The sequence below is a fragment of the Pomacea canaliculata genome, linkage group LG1 (genome assembly GCF_003073045.1).
Source record: "Pomacea canaliculata isolate SZHN2017 linkage group LG1, ASM307304v1, whole genome shotgun sequence".
Classification (NCBI taxonomy): Eukaryota; Metazoa; Mollusca; class Gastropoda; order Architaenioglossa; family Ampullariidae; genus Pomacea; species Pomacea canaliculata.
In genome coordinates, this window is record NC_037590.1 from 43,949,921 (window position 1) to 43,966,930 (window position 17,010).

The 17,010-nt window shown below is 36.2% G+C and overlaps 2 protein-coding genes across 2 annotated transcripts; one reads left to right on the top strand and one right to left on the bottom strand.

The window, feature by feature from the left end:
* Positions 1-1,137: 1,137 nt before the first annotated feature.
* Positions 1,138-4,218, bottom strand: LOC112566796. Its single transcript, XM_025243162.1, has 3 exons — positions 3,970-4,218; positions 2,717-2,809; positions 1,138-1,561 (listed from the first exon to the last, which is right to left on the bottom strand). The coding sequence occupies exons 1-3, from the start codon at positions 4,055-4,057 to the stop codon at positions 1,458-1,460; spliced, it is 285 nt and encodes a 94-aa protein (XP_025098947.1). The 5' UTR covers positions 4,058-4,218; the 3' UTR covers positions 1,138-1,457.
* A 140-nt stretch (positions 4,219-4,358) lies between these two features.
* Positions 4,359-15,279, top strand: LOC112566789 (palmitoyltransferase ZDHHC6-like). The gene is made up of 10 exons (XM_025243153.1): positions 4,359-4,485; positions 4,872-5,123; positions 6,070-6,158; positions 7,637-7,793; positions 8,087-8,215; positions 8,804-8,857; positions 9,074-9,235; positions 9,467-9,654; positions 9,968-10,014; positions 11,599-15,279. The coding sequence occupies exons 2-10, from the start codon at positions 4,878-4,880 to the stop codon at positions 11,688-11,690; spliced, it is 1,164 nt and encodes a 387-aa protein (XP_025098938.1). The 5' UTR covers positions 4,359-4,485; positions 4,872-4,877; the 3' UTR covers positions 11,691-15,279.
* Positions 15,280-17,010: the final 1,731 nt, after the last annotated feature.

The following is a 17,010-nucleotide window of genomic DNA, read 5'->3' on the forward strand; positions in this document are numbered from 1 at the left end:
AAAAAATAGCTTAAAACCACCATTGTTACCTTTTCTGACCATGTGTTATTGATCATTTCTTAATTGTTTACTATTACCAATTATTGATATCAAAATCAGAAATCAGTAACCTCTTCCCAGCAAAACTCTTGCTTTATCTGATTATCTGAGACTTCAATCTCAAGAGCTCGGTAGTCTCAAGAGCTCGGTAGTCTCAAGAGCTCGGTAGGTTGACACATCCATCTGGCTGATAGCCTTCATGTCATCATTATTTTAACAACGATCAAAGTTTTCCTTATTTTTAATCAGTAAAATGTTGAGGCTATCTCACTATGGTACATCTGGAAAAATTCAGACTGTCAAATAAAAATCTTGTTCTTACATTTACAGACCTAACTCCATTTTAATAGGTTCAGCTATTTAAATTATTGGATCTTTTTGATTACAGTTTTGTAGTGAAAATTACTGTGATGTATATGCATGTTTAGCCTACTGTTTAGCTTCTGAAGATGACACAGATTTAAACACCACACTGTGAATGTGCTAAATATACAGTGTACTTCAAAATTGTAACTCGTGTGTATGCTTTCTTGCCATCAATCTAATCCAGACCTTGAGCTGCATGGTATGTAAAATCATAAGCTGACCATTAAATATTCATTCATCATTCATCCATTATAATTATTTCTCACAGATGTTAAATTTCTTTTATAATAATACAGGAAAACTAAATTATAAAGTGTCACTTTTGCTTTCATTGACTAAAATAAGAGGATCTAAAGGTACTGCTCTGGATCTCATACAGAAAACACAAAAACCAATTACTTTATGCAACCACTGTTGCCAAACTCATAGGACACCATAAATCCCTATTTGCAACAGCCAAGCAAAACAAGCTAATCTGATTTCGCTATGTGACCTGGCAAGGCACTTCGCTGAAGACCATGGTGAGAGGTCGATGCTGCAGTAGCCAGAGGAAGAACTGGGTTTATGAACATAAAGGAGTGGAGTAGTCATATATCACCCAAAAGTGCCATAAGTGGCAGGCTTCATCAGCTACAGGGTTTTTCCATATGCCCCACTAAAACCCCAACAACAGGAACCAGTTAAGAAGGAATGTAAGCATGAATGAATGAAAATAAAAAGAAAAAGCAAGAATGAAAATAATACATTTATTACAAAATCTCTTTCTTTTGCTATTATGGCACCATCAGTGTGATTAAAAAGAAAATCAGAGTAATTTATGCTTTAAGTGAACATTAGTACCTCCAGACAATATGCTCATAAAGTGTTTTCATCAAAAGTGATGTCCACTCTCAAAGCCTAAAGTAACATTAAACCAACAGTTGCAATATGGTACTACTTTTGTCTAATCTTTCCTGAAATGGCTCAAAAATCCCTGGTTGTTTCTCTTGTACCAGCCCTAGGTGCTTTCCTTGTACAGCTCAGAGAAGAAGAAAGCAGCATGGAAGGGGAGATCACTTGAGGCCAATAAGCTGTTCCACAGGCTCATACTGCCAGTCATCCTCCTGGATGTCTTTCAACAGTTTCCTCAGCTGCTTCAATCTTTGCTCGTGCAGATCTGGAATTTAGAATATTTTTATTAAAAAAAAAACTGAACCACACAGCAGAATGAGCATTTCATTAAGATGCATTCAAAGAATAAGCTAGCTAAATCCCTAATATTGCCAAAGCAAAGTCACTTTAAGATAAAGGTGTATCTTTTAAGGAATCTGGACTGACAAATATGAGAACTGTATGTTTTCAAAAAAATCCTGCTTTAAGAAACTTATTTTCTGGCAGTCAAATGTTTCCCATCACACTGAAATGTGCATAAATCATAAGTTCCAAATCATGTGAAGAAAACTTTGGTTAGTCTGAAAATGTAAACATCAGGGACTCGAAGATATAAAAAAATTTAGGTTGAAAGGGCTAAAATAAGATATTTTTGGAACATGCCAGATGCGATACTTTTACATGCATTAAAAATGCATGACCTCAGGAATAAATGTCATGATTAACAAATTTACATTATGGTGTACTTATTTTTAGTACTGGTCAATACGACTGTTATTTTGATTAGTGTGGAGGGTAAGGACCTCCCCACACCACTCAGTTTAATGGTCCCTATATACCTATGACAGAAGTTACTATTCATGTCAAGTATTGCCAACAAAGTCATGCGCTGACTGAGGACCATACTCAAGCAAGACAGGGTCACAGTGATAGTAACACTTGTTTGATGTCAACCTGACAGTCACTACTGATATAACTAAATAAAGACAATTACAAAGTTTTAAAAAGTTATTTAAAATATTAAAAAGTTTCTGGTCCATGTGATTCTGTGTCAATCTGTCAAGCCCCCATTTTAACTTGGGTCTGAAGACTCCTTGTATCTTATAAACAGGAAACCCTGCTGTATCCTGTTATTCACTTGCTGTAGTATCTCTGAGCATAGCCATTCTCTACAGCTTGTCAAAAAATGAAAATCAAGCTTGATTTTCCACTGATGTTGGCAGCTTAACCCACCATAAAGCATACCTCCTGTTCCCAGTTATTTATCCTGTTTAAAGGCTGCATGTTAACAGAATTGTGAATAGAATGTCAAAAGAATGGCAAGCACTAGCATCTGAAGTAATTGCAGAGAATGAAAAATGTTTTCAAGACATTTGGTTCATACTGTGATGTGCCAATAGATTTACTGAAGTCAACAATAAACAGCAAATCACAACCTCACCTTTTTGAAGCACCTGAGTGTTGTTGTCAATGGCGTGCTCCAGCTGTACCTTGTTCATTATGGTGCAGGAAGGCATATTCAAGACATATTTGTCTGCAACAGCCAAAAATTGCAAAATTTTTATTGCAACCTTTGCAGTCTAAATCCAATGGATTCTTCTCTCTGGTACATGATCTTAATTTAGTTGCTCAAATGCACACAAGTATTATGATGAATGCTCAAATTTAGTGTTAGGCTTGGGGTTCAGATTTAGGTTAGGGCTGGGTTAGAGGATAGGTAAGTGGGGTCTGTGATAACCATAGAAGAACACTTTTTTGTTTTTGGAAGGCTTATCATCACAACTGTTATATCTACACTTGAGGAGGACCCTGTCAACCCAGCAGGAGCATCCATGCATATTGTAATATTGAGGTCTGCCTGTCACTGTAAACACTGCTAGGAAAACACTCAATAGCAAGCAAGGCATACTTCAGTGCATTTCATTGGTGCCTTATAACCCTACTTCACACTCCACTGACATCTTGGGAATCAGATTTTCAAGCCTGTATCCTAAGTGCCTGTGCCCTACTATAAGAAAATAAACTTTTGTATAATCTATAAGTGAATGATGCTCAGGCCCAGCCTAGACCTTTTGCTGCAGACACTTTTATATTTGGGAGATTATAATTTTTCACTCCTGTGAGGATCTTAATGTTTGTTGTTCTTGTTTGTTTTTTTGGTTTTTTTTTAGTATATTTATGTCATTTGTGTTTCACCCCGGCCCTTGACTGTCTTTCCGCCTAGAGCTTGACACTGTGTTTGGTGGATGTTTAAAATTTATTTATGACGGGAGTAGAATACTGTTGGTGTGTTTTATGTCCAGTCCAAAGCTCTTACATGAAACTAATAAATCACGACATAGATATTTAAAAACCCACACAATCGTCTTGTTGTTGAAAGAATGTGCACAGTGAGTGTAGTTTAGTGACATTCGTGATGGAGGATCATGCAAATTAGTGTGAATTTTCATGGTATCATCGAGAAACACACACACTACAGCCACACTTTGGTCTATTTAAAAAGATGCTTTGCAAACTAATGGTAGTGGTGGACATGAGCTTCTAGCTGAAAACTTTTCAGTCAGAGAGTATTCAAATAAAATGTTCAACATTTCGAAAATACTAACATCAGAAATGTAAAAAATTAGCTACTAAAGCGAACTAAGAGGCAAAATCGCTGATCACACGATGATATAACTGCGAAAATTGACCTACTGCTGGTACTTGGTCCATTCTTCGCTACTTCTGAGGGTTGAAGATGCGGTTGAGTAAGCAGCTGGACAAGGAGTGCATTTGTTGGCATCTTGAGTTTGGTTCAAGAACTAAGCAGTTACTTGATCAGCAGCTTCCCTTCGCACGGGAACGACAACAATCCTGCTAATGAAACCACGAACTTGTACAGAGGTCCGTGGTGAAGCTTGAACGATGTTTCCTCTGGAACGATAAGCTGGATTAGACCTGACACGAAATAACCACTAAAATATCTGGATAATGCAGTCGTAAAGAAAACTGTTAAACTTTGTACGATACTAATTTAATATTGGTGAGTCGCTTGAGAAAACATAAGGTACGATATGATGAGAGTAATTAATTATTTTTAATCAGTGTTTTGACGAGCGAAGGGCATTAACATTCCATGGGAGACTACTCTAGTCACCAAAGCTGTCTACAAGCGAATCCGGCAGACGAGCGATGACTTGAACGTTCGCTGTCATAATCTGTCCCAAACATGTAAGCTTCTTAGTTTATCAAACGAGTGTGCCATTATTTTACATGTCTTTATCAAAGAGTGGGTTCTGACACTAATCGTTTTGAAAACTTGGATATTACGTGACTGACACGTTTTCGCTTGTAGTGATTGTACAAGGCACTTGTCTGAAAGTGAATCAAAACACACACACACTAACGATGTTAAAGAGGAATGAGGTTGGGAAAGATTCAATAAGAAGTAATATTCATCGCAGTGATGTTGACGTTGAAAGATACCATTTATGCTATTGGCTGGTTTGGGAGACAAAGATTTAAGAAAACGTCAAACAGAATGCCCTAATTATTGAGTCCTGAAGTTCTGTTTTTGTCTTTTTTATTATTTATTACAATATATTTTATATTTTTAGCTTTAAATGGGGTACCAAGTGGTGGGAACATGGCGCCAGGTCCTACACTGGGGACCACTTATTGCTCTGTCAGTCATCTTCACTATCAGCATAATGACAGTGAAGTGTGGCCTAATGTGGTGGCCCCCAACACAGAGCTGGGGTGGTGCACTAAATATGACAGTCTTCCTGACCTGGGTGTTACTGACGTTGTTCAACTACTTTAATGCTATGTTCAGAGGTCCAGGCTTCGTTCCTCTTGAATGGAAACCCGTAAGTTTGCTCCTGATTCTCTATGATTTATGGGGGGTAACTGATTTGAGTTGAATTGACCACCATGACCATAACAAATAAGACCATATCATCTCCACATCAAAAGTCATATCAGCCCGGGCTAAATGAATACTCAAGCTACAACACCTGTTAGATGTGAACCAAGCATCTGGATATACATCCAAAGAGCATCCAAACTAAAGAACATATATTGAAAGATTTTTAAGAAATATTACTTTTAAGTTTTTTTGTGAACATTTATTAAAATAAAAGTGCATTGCCAAGCAGCCACTTTTCTTTAGTAAGATGGTGGCTGAACTGATTAACATGGCTTTGTAGGAAACAGTTAGCTGAGTTTACATATGAATAGTGTTTGAAAAATGCATGGCTCTGTTGGTAATATTTGACATTAATAGCTACTTATGTCATCAGTGATCATCGTTTGGGCCTGGGTTGGTTTAAAATTCATTATTGGGATGATGTGGTCATGGCAAGGTTCATTCGATGGCTTGGTCAATATAGCTAAGACAATATGGTTTAGGGTCAAAATAATGAGTGACAAATTTTCTGTGTATATTCACCTTTTTCTTTAGTTATGTTAAAGAAAACCATAGTTTAGTGCAGTATTTCAGTATGCAGTATGATCTGTCATGGATATTTGTGTTCCTTATAATAATTTCATTTGATAAAGTTAAATACATCTATTATAGTTGGTATCAACATTATTTACTTTTACCTTTTGTATAAGTATAAGAATAATAGTAATGAGTACATTTGTATAGCATGTTTCTCCAGCATATGCCAAACCAAGCTGCTTTACAATCCATTTAAGAAAAGGCTATAAAACGACAGATGAAGATAATAGTTATTTAAGGATGCAAGTAAGCAACTGAGCTTGTTAATTGTATTTGAAAGAAGAAACCATTCTATTCCTTGTCCATTTCAGAGTAATGATGCTGCAAAATATCTACAGTTCTGTGACTTCTGCAATGGATGCAAGGCTCCACGATCTCACCACTGTCGAAAATGTGATAGGTGACCATGCTGAACATTATTTTTTATAAATAGTGCAAGCTAAAATGTCTCAGACCCAGCCATTTTCCTTATTTCATGAGAATTATGGGAATTAGCCCTCCTATGTTTGAGAAGAAGAAATTCATCTTCACTCGTTCGTCCACCAAGTCACATCAAGGTGGGCGAAACCAACATCACCTTTACATCCTCCATCAGGAATCTGCGAATCATTGTCACTGCAGACATGACTCTTGCTAAACAGGTTACAGCTGTCTGTCAAACTGTCTATTATGATAGACAAGTCACAGTTGTCTGTCAGTCTGTCTATTACGAGCTATGCAAGATCAGCACCATCCGTCACATTCCGTCTATGTGACTACCAACACTTTTGTCTGCGCGTTTGTTTTATCCAGACTTGATTACTGCAACTCCTTGCTTGCTGGCTGCCCTGTATACCTTCTTCACAAACTCCAAAAAGTACAGAACTCTGCTGCACGTCTGGTGCATAGAGCTAGGAAACGGAACCACGCCACCCTCTCCTTTGTTTTCTACACTGGCTTCCCATCCGTTCTGGCATCCAGTACAAACTGTCCGTGCTGTGTTTTAATTTCTTTGCTGGCACCTGCCCTGATTATTTCTCTAAACTGCTCTTCCCTTAAATCCAAGCTAGACAACTCTTTCTGATGATCGTCTCCTTACTCTTCCTGTCACCAAAACAACAACATACGGCCACAGGATTTTTAGTTATGGAACTAACTCAATGGAACTCTCTCCCTTTCCATATCTGCCACCTACCCACTATTGAATCATTTAAACGTGACTGACTACACACCTCTTCCATAAACATTACTCCTAACAACCTTTCCCATAATGCTAGTCCTTTTTCACACCCTTTTGCAATATCATGTTACTCTCAGCTCTTGTTCTTATTATTTGTTTCCTCTTGGTGTTTCTGTATTTGATTTTATTATTTGTTTAGTATGGTTGTTGATTTTTTTTTTCTTATACCTCATATGCTATTTGTCTTCCTGTCCCTCGTGTGCTGTCCATGTTTCGTTCTTGTTCTTAAGCGCTAAGAGCATGCTCCTTAGGAGTGTATGTGCTTTACAAATTTTGCATTTATTATTATTAATTACAGTCGTAAAACATAAATGCTGTCTATTTTTATAAATAATACATTGTTTTATATATATATATCAACCTTCCTCATTCCTTTTATTTTTAATATGAACTGGACATTTGAATTCATTGCAAATAGTATATAAGTCAAATCTTAATTCATTCTTTGATGCAATAGTAATGCTTCTACTATTAAGTTTGTAAGCTATACAACCATTGCGAAAAAGTAATCCAAGTATAATAATAATCCAATAACCTTCAACAACCTGCTCATATGTAGACAATCATGACAGTAATACTACATATGTATATATTTTCAGCTTGTTTCAAAGCATAAGAAGTGTAACTATTGCACTTAATTATAACTGTCACTTGTTTAGATGTGTCATGAAGATGGATCACCACTGCCCTTGGATCAACACTTGCTGTGGTCACTTCAACCATGGCTTCTTTGTGTGGTTCCTGCTGTTTGCTCCATGTGGCTGTATTCATGCATTATGCATACTCATTCCATCTATCTATAGAGCAGTTAATTTTGTAAGTCTTCATAAGCATGTATCAACTGCTACTTCAAATTACGTATATATGCACATGCCACCACTAACCCAACTATTCCCCTTTTCACACACAAGCAATACAATATACCTTTATTGATGCCCAGGGGAAATTCAAAGGTATAAGACAGATGGACACACATTTATGATACTCATGCTCCTGTATTTATTAGTGTTTAAAAAGACTGAAAAAAATAAAGAAATAGAAGGCCCAGCATAGCTATCAGTGTGAGGAAATATGTATCTGCTTAAAGTTACTGTTGGAATTTGTTTCAGCATTACTACTACCGTCTCCCCAATGAACCACTTGTATACCTCAGTGTGCCAGCATTTGTCCTGACTATGTTCAGCGTAGGCTTGGCTATTGGTGTTGTCATAGCAGTAGGCATGCTGTTCTACATGCAGGTGGGCCTTGCTTACTTGAGTTGATTATCTGATACTCTTCTAGCTTTTCTTTCTGCTCATGTTTAGGGCATCACCTTCTTTATAAGTAACATTCTCACTGCAACACTTGTGGGGTATAGTACAAGCCAGCAACCCTCACATATAGTGTCATCCAATGCTGATTTATTGCGGGTCTGACCAACCCACCTTTATGAACTTGCTGGCAGTTTACTGCAGGTAAACACTTCATTTACTTACTACCTATGGTCGCTGTAAGACCTGTCACTGTACCAGGTATCATGATCATGTCACTTGCTCCAAAACTTTGTCACATACTTGCAAGTGCTCATCACTACTTGTTTAGCATACGTGATTGTCCTAAGGAATAGCAACATATTCCGCAGCTTTGTTTGTACATTTAGTGCAGCAGCAATGCCTTGTTTGCACATTTAGTGTAACTGTCCTTAACTCTCCCTCCTTGTGCACATGTATTGCAATTGCACGTTGATGGTGATCACTTATCATTGTTGAGCATCACTTTCATCACCAGTGAGTAAACCAAGAAAGAATAAAACTGGAAGTTACATCTCTGCAATTTTTTGTGTGCAGATAAAGAGTGTCTTAAAAAATGAGACTGCAATAGAGTCGTGGATTATTGACAAGGTAACTGTTTAGAGATATTACCAGTATTGTATTTGCATGATTTATTAATGTATGTGAAAATATATCTTCATATATTTTTCTTTGGTGCAAAAACTTTCTTCTAACTTGTACATTTCATTTCCTGGTAATACTTACAGTTGGCTCAAAATCATACAGAAAACTTAATGTCAGTTTGAAATGTGATCTGAAGAGGTATGTAAATACTTGTCCTGAAAGGCATTAGATCGAGAGCGTTCAGATGATGAGGGACCTTTTATCTATCCTTATCATTTGGGGTGGCGTCGCAACTTGAAAGAGGTCTTCACCAGAACAGGAAAGCCACGGTCAGATGGTTTTGTCTGGCCTGTTGTGGAAGGATGTAACCAGTATACATTGACTGTGAGTTCTTTGTTTCTTTGGTAGATTTTTTTTTCCATCATTCTGTTAACAATATATTATATGACAGTGTGTGAGGAGTGTGGGGGGGGATTCCATATACAAATGTATATGCATGCATGCAATGTGTTAACTTGACACTATAATTATTTCATAATTCAATCTTTGTATCCCTGTTTCTGCTGAAAGAATGCTGTCATAGCCTTGTTAACAAGAATTCCTGTTCCTGAGCAGTTGGAGCAGCTGTACCAGAAGATGGAGAAACGGGAACGAACCATCCAGTGTGTGGTAGTAGAAAGCTACTCTGGTCAGCTTTTCCCTTGTACTAAGGGCTGCAAAGTTGCCTGCTGTGTGCCTTGCACGGATGAGCCTCGAATCACTTTGACTCCTGGGGATAGGGTTCTTGTTACCCGATGGAAAAAGTAAGTCAGTAAACAGAGGTGTTTGTGGTTTTCTATTTTTTTAAAGGACAGCAACAGATACATCTTTTCCTCACTGGCAGAGTCCAGAGATCCTAAACATCACGTAAGACATTATGTGATTGACCTGATATTTAAAGTTATCAAGTGTCCAGTTTTTAATTTGGAATATAAATGTGGATTGAGTAAATTCACTAACGTTTTTTAAAATTGCTTTGTGTCCATTTTATGAGCTTCAGTTATCTAGAAATAAATATTGCTACATTTCTGATGTCATTTAAAGGTATTTAAACCTTTAATTTTTTTTTCCTTGCAGGCATTGGCTGTATGGTACCAAGATGCTCTCACCAAAGGAAAGACAAGGTATTGGTCATATTCTTTAAAATATATGTGTGAATAAAAGAAACACTATTTTATTTATCCAACAATATATGACATGTATTTTGATAATTCTTTGTTTCACAGCCATAAAATTTAAGGGGTTTTAGACTTTCAGATACAATTGGGGTTGGGGAGCTTATCAGCCACAGAAAAAAGCAAACATCAATATCTTACATGATGAGACCTACAATCCAAACTTGTTTTTCCCATGTCAAATCATTTTTTTCATACCTTTTAAACATTTCTTTGCATTATTTAAAGTTTTCTTAAGTGACTAACATAATTTTTGGCATGCAATAGGAAATAAGAATAATAAACACAAGATTTGTATAGCGCCTACTCACACTCATAAGATACTCATAGCGCTTAAGAACAAAGAGACATGGACAGAAGAACAAACAACATATGAACAATGGAAGGATTAACAACAGTACTGATGACAAATAAAAGACAGAAAACACCAAGAGGAACCAAGTACTGAGAGTATCATGATTTTGAAAAGGAAAAAAGTATGGAAATAACGATAAGCCGAAAGGGGGTAAAAGGTGTGAAAAAAGACTAGCATTATGTAGACTGTTATGAGGAATAATGTTCAAGAAAGAGGTGCATTTTCTGTGCATATTTAAAGGATTCAGCTGTGGGTAGGTGCGGATATAGAAAGAGTTTCATCTTTTCTGCATGGTAACTAAAAATCCTGTGACCATATTTTGTTGTTCAAGGAAACACTGAAGTTTAAACTTACATTTTACAGATCCATATGCTAAGACAGTGATGCCCAACCTTTTTCGGCCTGCGGGCCATATCCATTTCGGACAGCCGTGTCGCGGGCCACTTCACAGTAAAATTACAAAAAAATAGAGCAGATACCATTTTTTATTAGAAACAAGTTGTACTTACCATTAATTATGTGGTAATTAGTGGGATATTTGAAGTTGTTTTCCCGAAACCAACTTCTGAATGTCCGGCTGCATCGTAGAGACACCAAGTCGGAGCACTGAATCGAAATGTTCGTCCATCGAAAAAAAGATTGAGAGACGCCCCTACGTGGGGATAAATACTTCTTCTTCCTTTTATTTCGTTTTTTTAAGGTCTTCTTTTATTACTAACATGCCGATTTCCTGCACTGTGGGCAGAAGTTTCGCGGGCCGGATGGCACCGCGTCGCGGGCTGGATATGGCCCGCGGGCCGTAGGTTGTGCATCCCTGTGCTAAGACATAGCATCTAACTGTAACATATTTAGCGGGTAATGTAGGCAGACTGGACTTTAAGAAGTTTGTTTCATAGCTTCCACATGCATAATGTATGACTGAATAACAAGGTAAAGGGAGTGAAATCTTCATTAATGTCTGCACAATAGTATAAGAGGCTACTGTTATCTTTGATGTTATGAAAATATAGGTCTATAAAAATAAGAGTTACAGTGCATCTAATGAAGAAATGCTTAAACTTGCTTGGTGGGGTATTTTTTTTGTTTTTTTTGGTAACGTTTAAGATTTTATTGATAATATACAGTCTATAGTCTTTTAACTATCCTAAATGATTCCTCCATCAATTTACTTGTTTCAGAAAAGTGTCGTATACGAGGATGGTTCCCAAGAAAATGTGTAAAGGAAATAGTTGATGACAATGATAATGTGAATGAAAAGAAGGATGCATAATATCTCATGATCAACAGTTAAGCTGATGTTGCCAATTATAAAACATTGTGGGACAAAATTTTGTTTTTCATATTTAATAATTCTTCAGATTTACTTGTTTTGTGATAGAATGTGCCTTCAGAGATAAACTTTTAAAATTTATTTTTAGCCTACACTCTGTGTTTGTTTGCATGTGTAACTGTGAGCATGTGTCTGTTAAAGAGAGCATTAATTGTGCGTTGATCATCGCTTTTTATTTTCAATATATAAATCCCACACTTCAGACTGCCTTAAGCTAGCTGTTATTCTTTAATACATCCGGTCCTACATTTTTTCCACATCATTGTTTCAGATGTTGACTTCAGGACTTTGCATAGTCCTTTCTTTTTTTAAATTATACAATTTGTGCTGTTGTTTGTTCCATTTTATTTAGTGGATTGTACTGCTGCAGTATATTTGTTCTTCAGTCATGGTTAGAGCGTAAAATAATTACAGTAAAAAGTGAACATGCAAAGCAAGTGTGATCACTTCTTTTCTTATAACCTTAAACAATTTGAGTGACTGGCATATTTTGAAGTGCTAAAAGCTTTTGGATCTTTCAACTTAAACAGGCATGTGTTAGCAACTCTGAAAAAACAAATTGGATGCAATTTGCTTAAAATTAAACTCTTTATTTTTGTAATTTATTTCTTCCTTCACATTTATTTGATGGATGGTCACTTGATGTGATCAGTGACTGTATCATACATTATAATTTACAAGTTTTATGGTAATTACAGCATTTTCAAACCTGTTTTACACAACTGAAAGCTGTGTGCAGACTGTACCAATCAATCCATTGTTTCTTTTGAATCCAATTCATTGTTTATGTAGGAAGTAAAAGCAGTTGAAAAAGGATGAAAAATATTTGTATTTTGGTATCTGAGCAATTTGGCAGAATCAATAAAGTTTTTGAATTATGCATAAAATAATACAGGGAAAAAGAACTGCTGGTTTAAAAGTGTATTGATCAAACAATGTTAAAGCAAAAATAGAGAAAATGTAATTTAAAACACAAACTTCAACAATTTTAAACAGATTTCTAGGTTATTTCTGAGTGGCAGCTAAATTTAGCACTGGATACATCTGCTTCTGGCTCAGATGATTTTTTCTGCAGAACTGTAATTTTGTCATCTGATCACAATGTTTCATATATGAAAGAACTGTATGTTACAGTCTGTGTGTGTGTGCATGTACATGCAAGCATATTTGTATGTTGTGGATGCCTGTTCATGTATTGACATTTATAACAGAATATTTTTTCTTGTAAACCTTTTCATCCAAATTTACAATGATTTAAATTTTTTTTCTTTTTGACTTCTGGGGTTGGATATGAGTGTAATGAGAATTAGATACAACCCAAAATCTGAAATGGTTCTTACATATCAAATACACATGGTGTAAAAGTATTTGGTATCTATTGCCAGTTAAGCAAAAATTCCATATATGATTCATTTTTCTTGTGTGTGCAAGATAAAGTTATTCTTAACTCTTCCCTTTCAGTTCGCACCCATGAGTGTGAATGTCTTCGTAGCTATAGCATTCAACTGTGTCAATACACCAGTATTGAACAATTTAAATATTTAACATATCAGACAAAGAACATTTATGTTTGCTCATTAAAGTTGTGTTAGTTTTGAAGACCATGTTATAGGTTCCTGTCCTTTTTATCAGCCATTTTTAGACTGGTCACTTGTTAATATTATTCTATTTACATCCAAGCTGCAGCAGTGTGGGGGCTGTTTCTCAAAGGACATTATTTTTGAAAGCATATTTTATAGCAATTGTTTTGTTGACTTCATAACAAATGTGTTAAAGATTCATCTACAATTTTTCCAGTGATAACATCTGTGAAGATGTGTACTTCAAATAGTCTTCTATCTCCTTCAGAGCTGAAACAAACATCAGCTTATAAATTCTGTACATTGTCTGGGTTTGCAGCCATCATGACACTATTTAGAGATGAATGTAGTCATATTTTAGAGGTTCTAAGATGAACGTTTTCAATTTCAGTGATGATCAACAATATTAGTTTTATATGTACTATGCATAGTCCATGATTTGCGAAGTAAATATGGTGTTTTATGAGCACACTCAAAATGCAAGTTATTAGACTAGTAGGAATAGAGCATCTTCGAACCTTGGTCTTCTGTCTCACCAAACCATTTTCCTCTAACACTTCTTCTTTCACCTGCACTGAGCAAGTTTGCTATCAAGTTTGGAAATTTTGGTAGGGAATGGGCTATACAGTAACATACTTCAGGAGCAGGGTGAGCACTACACTGCTAGTGGGATTAGTAGTCTAGTAGTCAGTTAAAAATGCTTATAAAATGTTACCAGATAGTTATCTGGCCAGAAGCACACTGTAACCTGACCACAGATCTGTAATCTTTGAGCTTTACTTCTGGTTTTAACACATTAATCTTGAACATATGGTTTCTTAAATCAGATTTTAATTTTCAAAATAACAGCTCGTCATTCATGATAGAGCCGTGCTTATCCGTTACACTGAATAATGGTGCAGTACAATCATGTGCTCTTTCTTGTAAGTCGTCCATCTTAAAGGAAAAGTGAATTAATGCTACGTTAGGTTTGTCTTCAGTCTTTTTTTATGTTTTAAATTGTGTGTCTGGGGTGGGGAGGAGGTGTTTACTACCGAATTGTCATTCCCAGACCATTTCTCGAATGACTACTTTTGCATATACATTGTCATGTGCGAAGTTATAGTTAAAAACAAAATTGAACTCTATTCTAAATTGTTCGAGATGCATTTGTGTGTAGTCAATAAACTACATTTTTATGTAATAAAACATTTTTTCTGTTGTGACTTCCTTTAAGGATGAGATCTTGTATTACAATTTTTTAATTTTCAGCTGGTCAAGGCAAAGCAGTATAAATATGAGCTACATTTTTTTCTAGACAGTGTTTGGATTTAATTGACCAATAGCAAATTACAGTGTCCGCTTAGAGGGTTCAGATCAATGGAAATTATAACTGTTGGTTAAGGACTACATGTGAACATAGCATTGTGTTTATGTCAGGTGTCATGGAAGATATTCTTTTAACATATCTGAGTATAAGAAAATATAAGAAATGTAGATCCTCTTAAATCTTTGTTGGCTTAGTGCTTATCCATCTGCCTTTCTGTAGTTGTCTTGGTGTACTGGATTGTGTCATCAAGTTTTTCTTCTCTGTGTGCTTTCAGAAGAAAGAGCAGAAAGTGTGCCTACTGATGTATTATTGTAGTCTTAGTTTTTTTATTTGTAAAGCATAATTGATCCTGCTGCATAAAGGGGAGATATGCTCTATAAAAGAGCTTTACTATAATGAATTATGTCAAACTATTTTGTAATTTAGTCCGCTTGTCTTTGATTTCAGTAATTCTATGATGAAATATGACTCTATAACTTCTGAGAGCAATAGTTGTGTTTTTCAATTGTATCACTGCACATTCTATTTATGCGATCAAAATTGGTTTCATCTTTTAGAACAAATTTTGTTTTTAATTTTGCTGTTGTATGCACAAAGAGACACTGAGGGAGAAACCATTTAAAGCATACCAATGCTTGAAGCACTTATCTCCCTTCTTTTTATGTATGCATGTTCTGAAAAGGCCTGCAAGTGTGAGCATCCACATGAAAGCGAAACAGTTTTCTTAAGATTTGAGAAAGATGCTTTAATGTCATAAAGCAAACAACGGGCTGAGATTCTTTAAATTAAAAAAATTATGAGTATTAAAGTACAAAAATCAGAAACACAAATGCATCTATTTCAGTAGCTATTTGATCCTTTGCATTCAGCAGAGTAACTATCATAAAACATGAGCGAACCTAATACTAGGAAGCACTGGACTGAGGGCCAATGCCAGATTGTAGAGGAGGGAATGGCATGTGTTCACAGCAAGAAGGCCTACCAAATATTAAAGACCCTCACCAAGTTAGGTCAACACAAGACTTCAGCCATTAAAGACACCAATGGTCACCTCACAGAAAGCACTTGTGTACTTAACCGATTGACTGAATATTGCAAGGACCTGTACAACTTTCAGCTGAAGACAAATGCTAACATCCTTCAAAACAACCAGACCAGATCCAGCAAACTTGCAGCCCTTCCAGTACTATGAGAAGGTCAAAAGAGCAGTACATAGTCTGAAGAGAGGAAAGTCATGTGGCATCAACAATGTGACAGCTGAGCTGAATAATCAAGGTGAAGAAACAACAAAAACCTCTGTGCCAAAGAGTCTGGGAATGAAAAGAATGGACACAATCACTAATCATACCCTTCCCAAAAACGGAAACAGCAAACAGTGTCAGAGCTACAAAACAAGGCTTATCAGCCACCCAAGTAAAGTCATGCTGTAATACAGAACCATACTGGTGCTACTGCTGAGGAATTTGTTGGCTTAGGCAAAGGAGGAGCACAGTTCAGCATATTTTTAACTGTCACACTGATGAAGTGTTTTCAACACCTTCATAGACTTTAAAAAGGCTTTTGACAGACTGGAACAAGTAGTTAAGATATATAATATGAAAATTCAACATCGAAGACAGACAACCTTGTCCAACAAAGGGCAGCATACAAGCTCAACGAGCACAGAACTGCTGAATAACCAAATAGGTTTTTTTACATGACAATAAACATGCCCCCAATAGGTTTTTTTACATGACAATAAACATGCCCAATTGCCTATGCTGCTCAACATTTTTCCAAAAATCATTCTTGAAACCCTCCACAACCATCACATTTTCATCAGTGGAAGGCCAATTTACAGCCTACACTTTGTAGACCACATTCTGATAGAAGGCATAAATAGAAAACTGTAAAACCTCACCAGAAGATGAAGCATGAAGAACTTTTGTGGTTTCATCCTAGTGTCGCAATACATTTAACACACCCCAATTATAACCCTTAAACCCTCTGCATTGTAAAAAGTGTCACGGCAAGAATGTGCTACTATAATGTACCAACCTCAGTTTGGACCTGTCTTTTTTTTGTTTTTTTTTTTACATTTAGATACAATTTTTACTACCTACTATACAAGTCCATAATTTTACTTTAGAAGGGCCCACAACACCATGATACCTGTTCGCAATAAATGCTATGGGATTGTGTTCTTTCCTCGTTTTATGGTGTATGTAAAAGAGTCTATGACAACCGTAAATGCATTTTGGGAACACCGATTCAACATTTCTAACCATATAAGCAACTCCGATTCGACATCGATACGATTTGATCGTCCACAAAATAAATTAATTTTGACAGTCTCTAGTCTCAGCATTAGCTGATCAGCACACGATCTAAG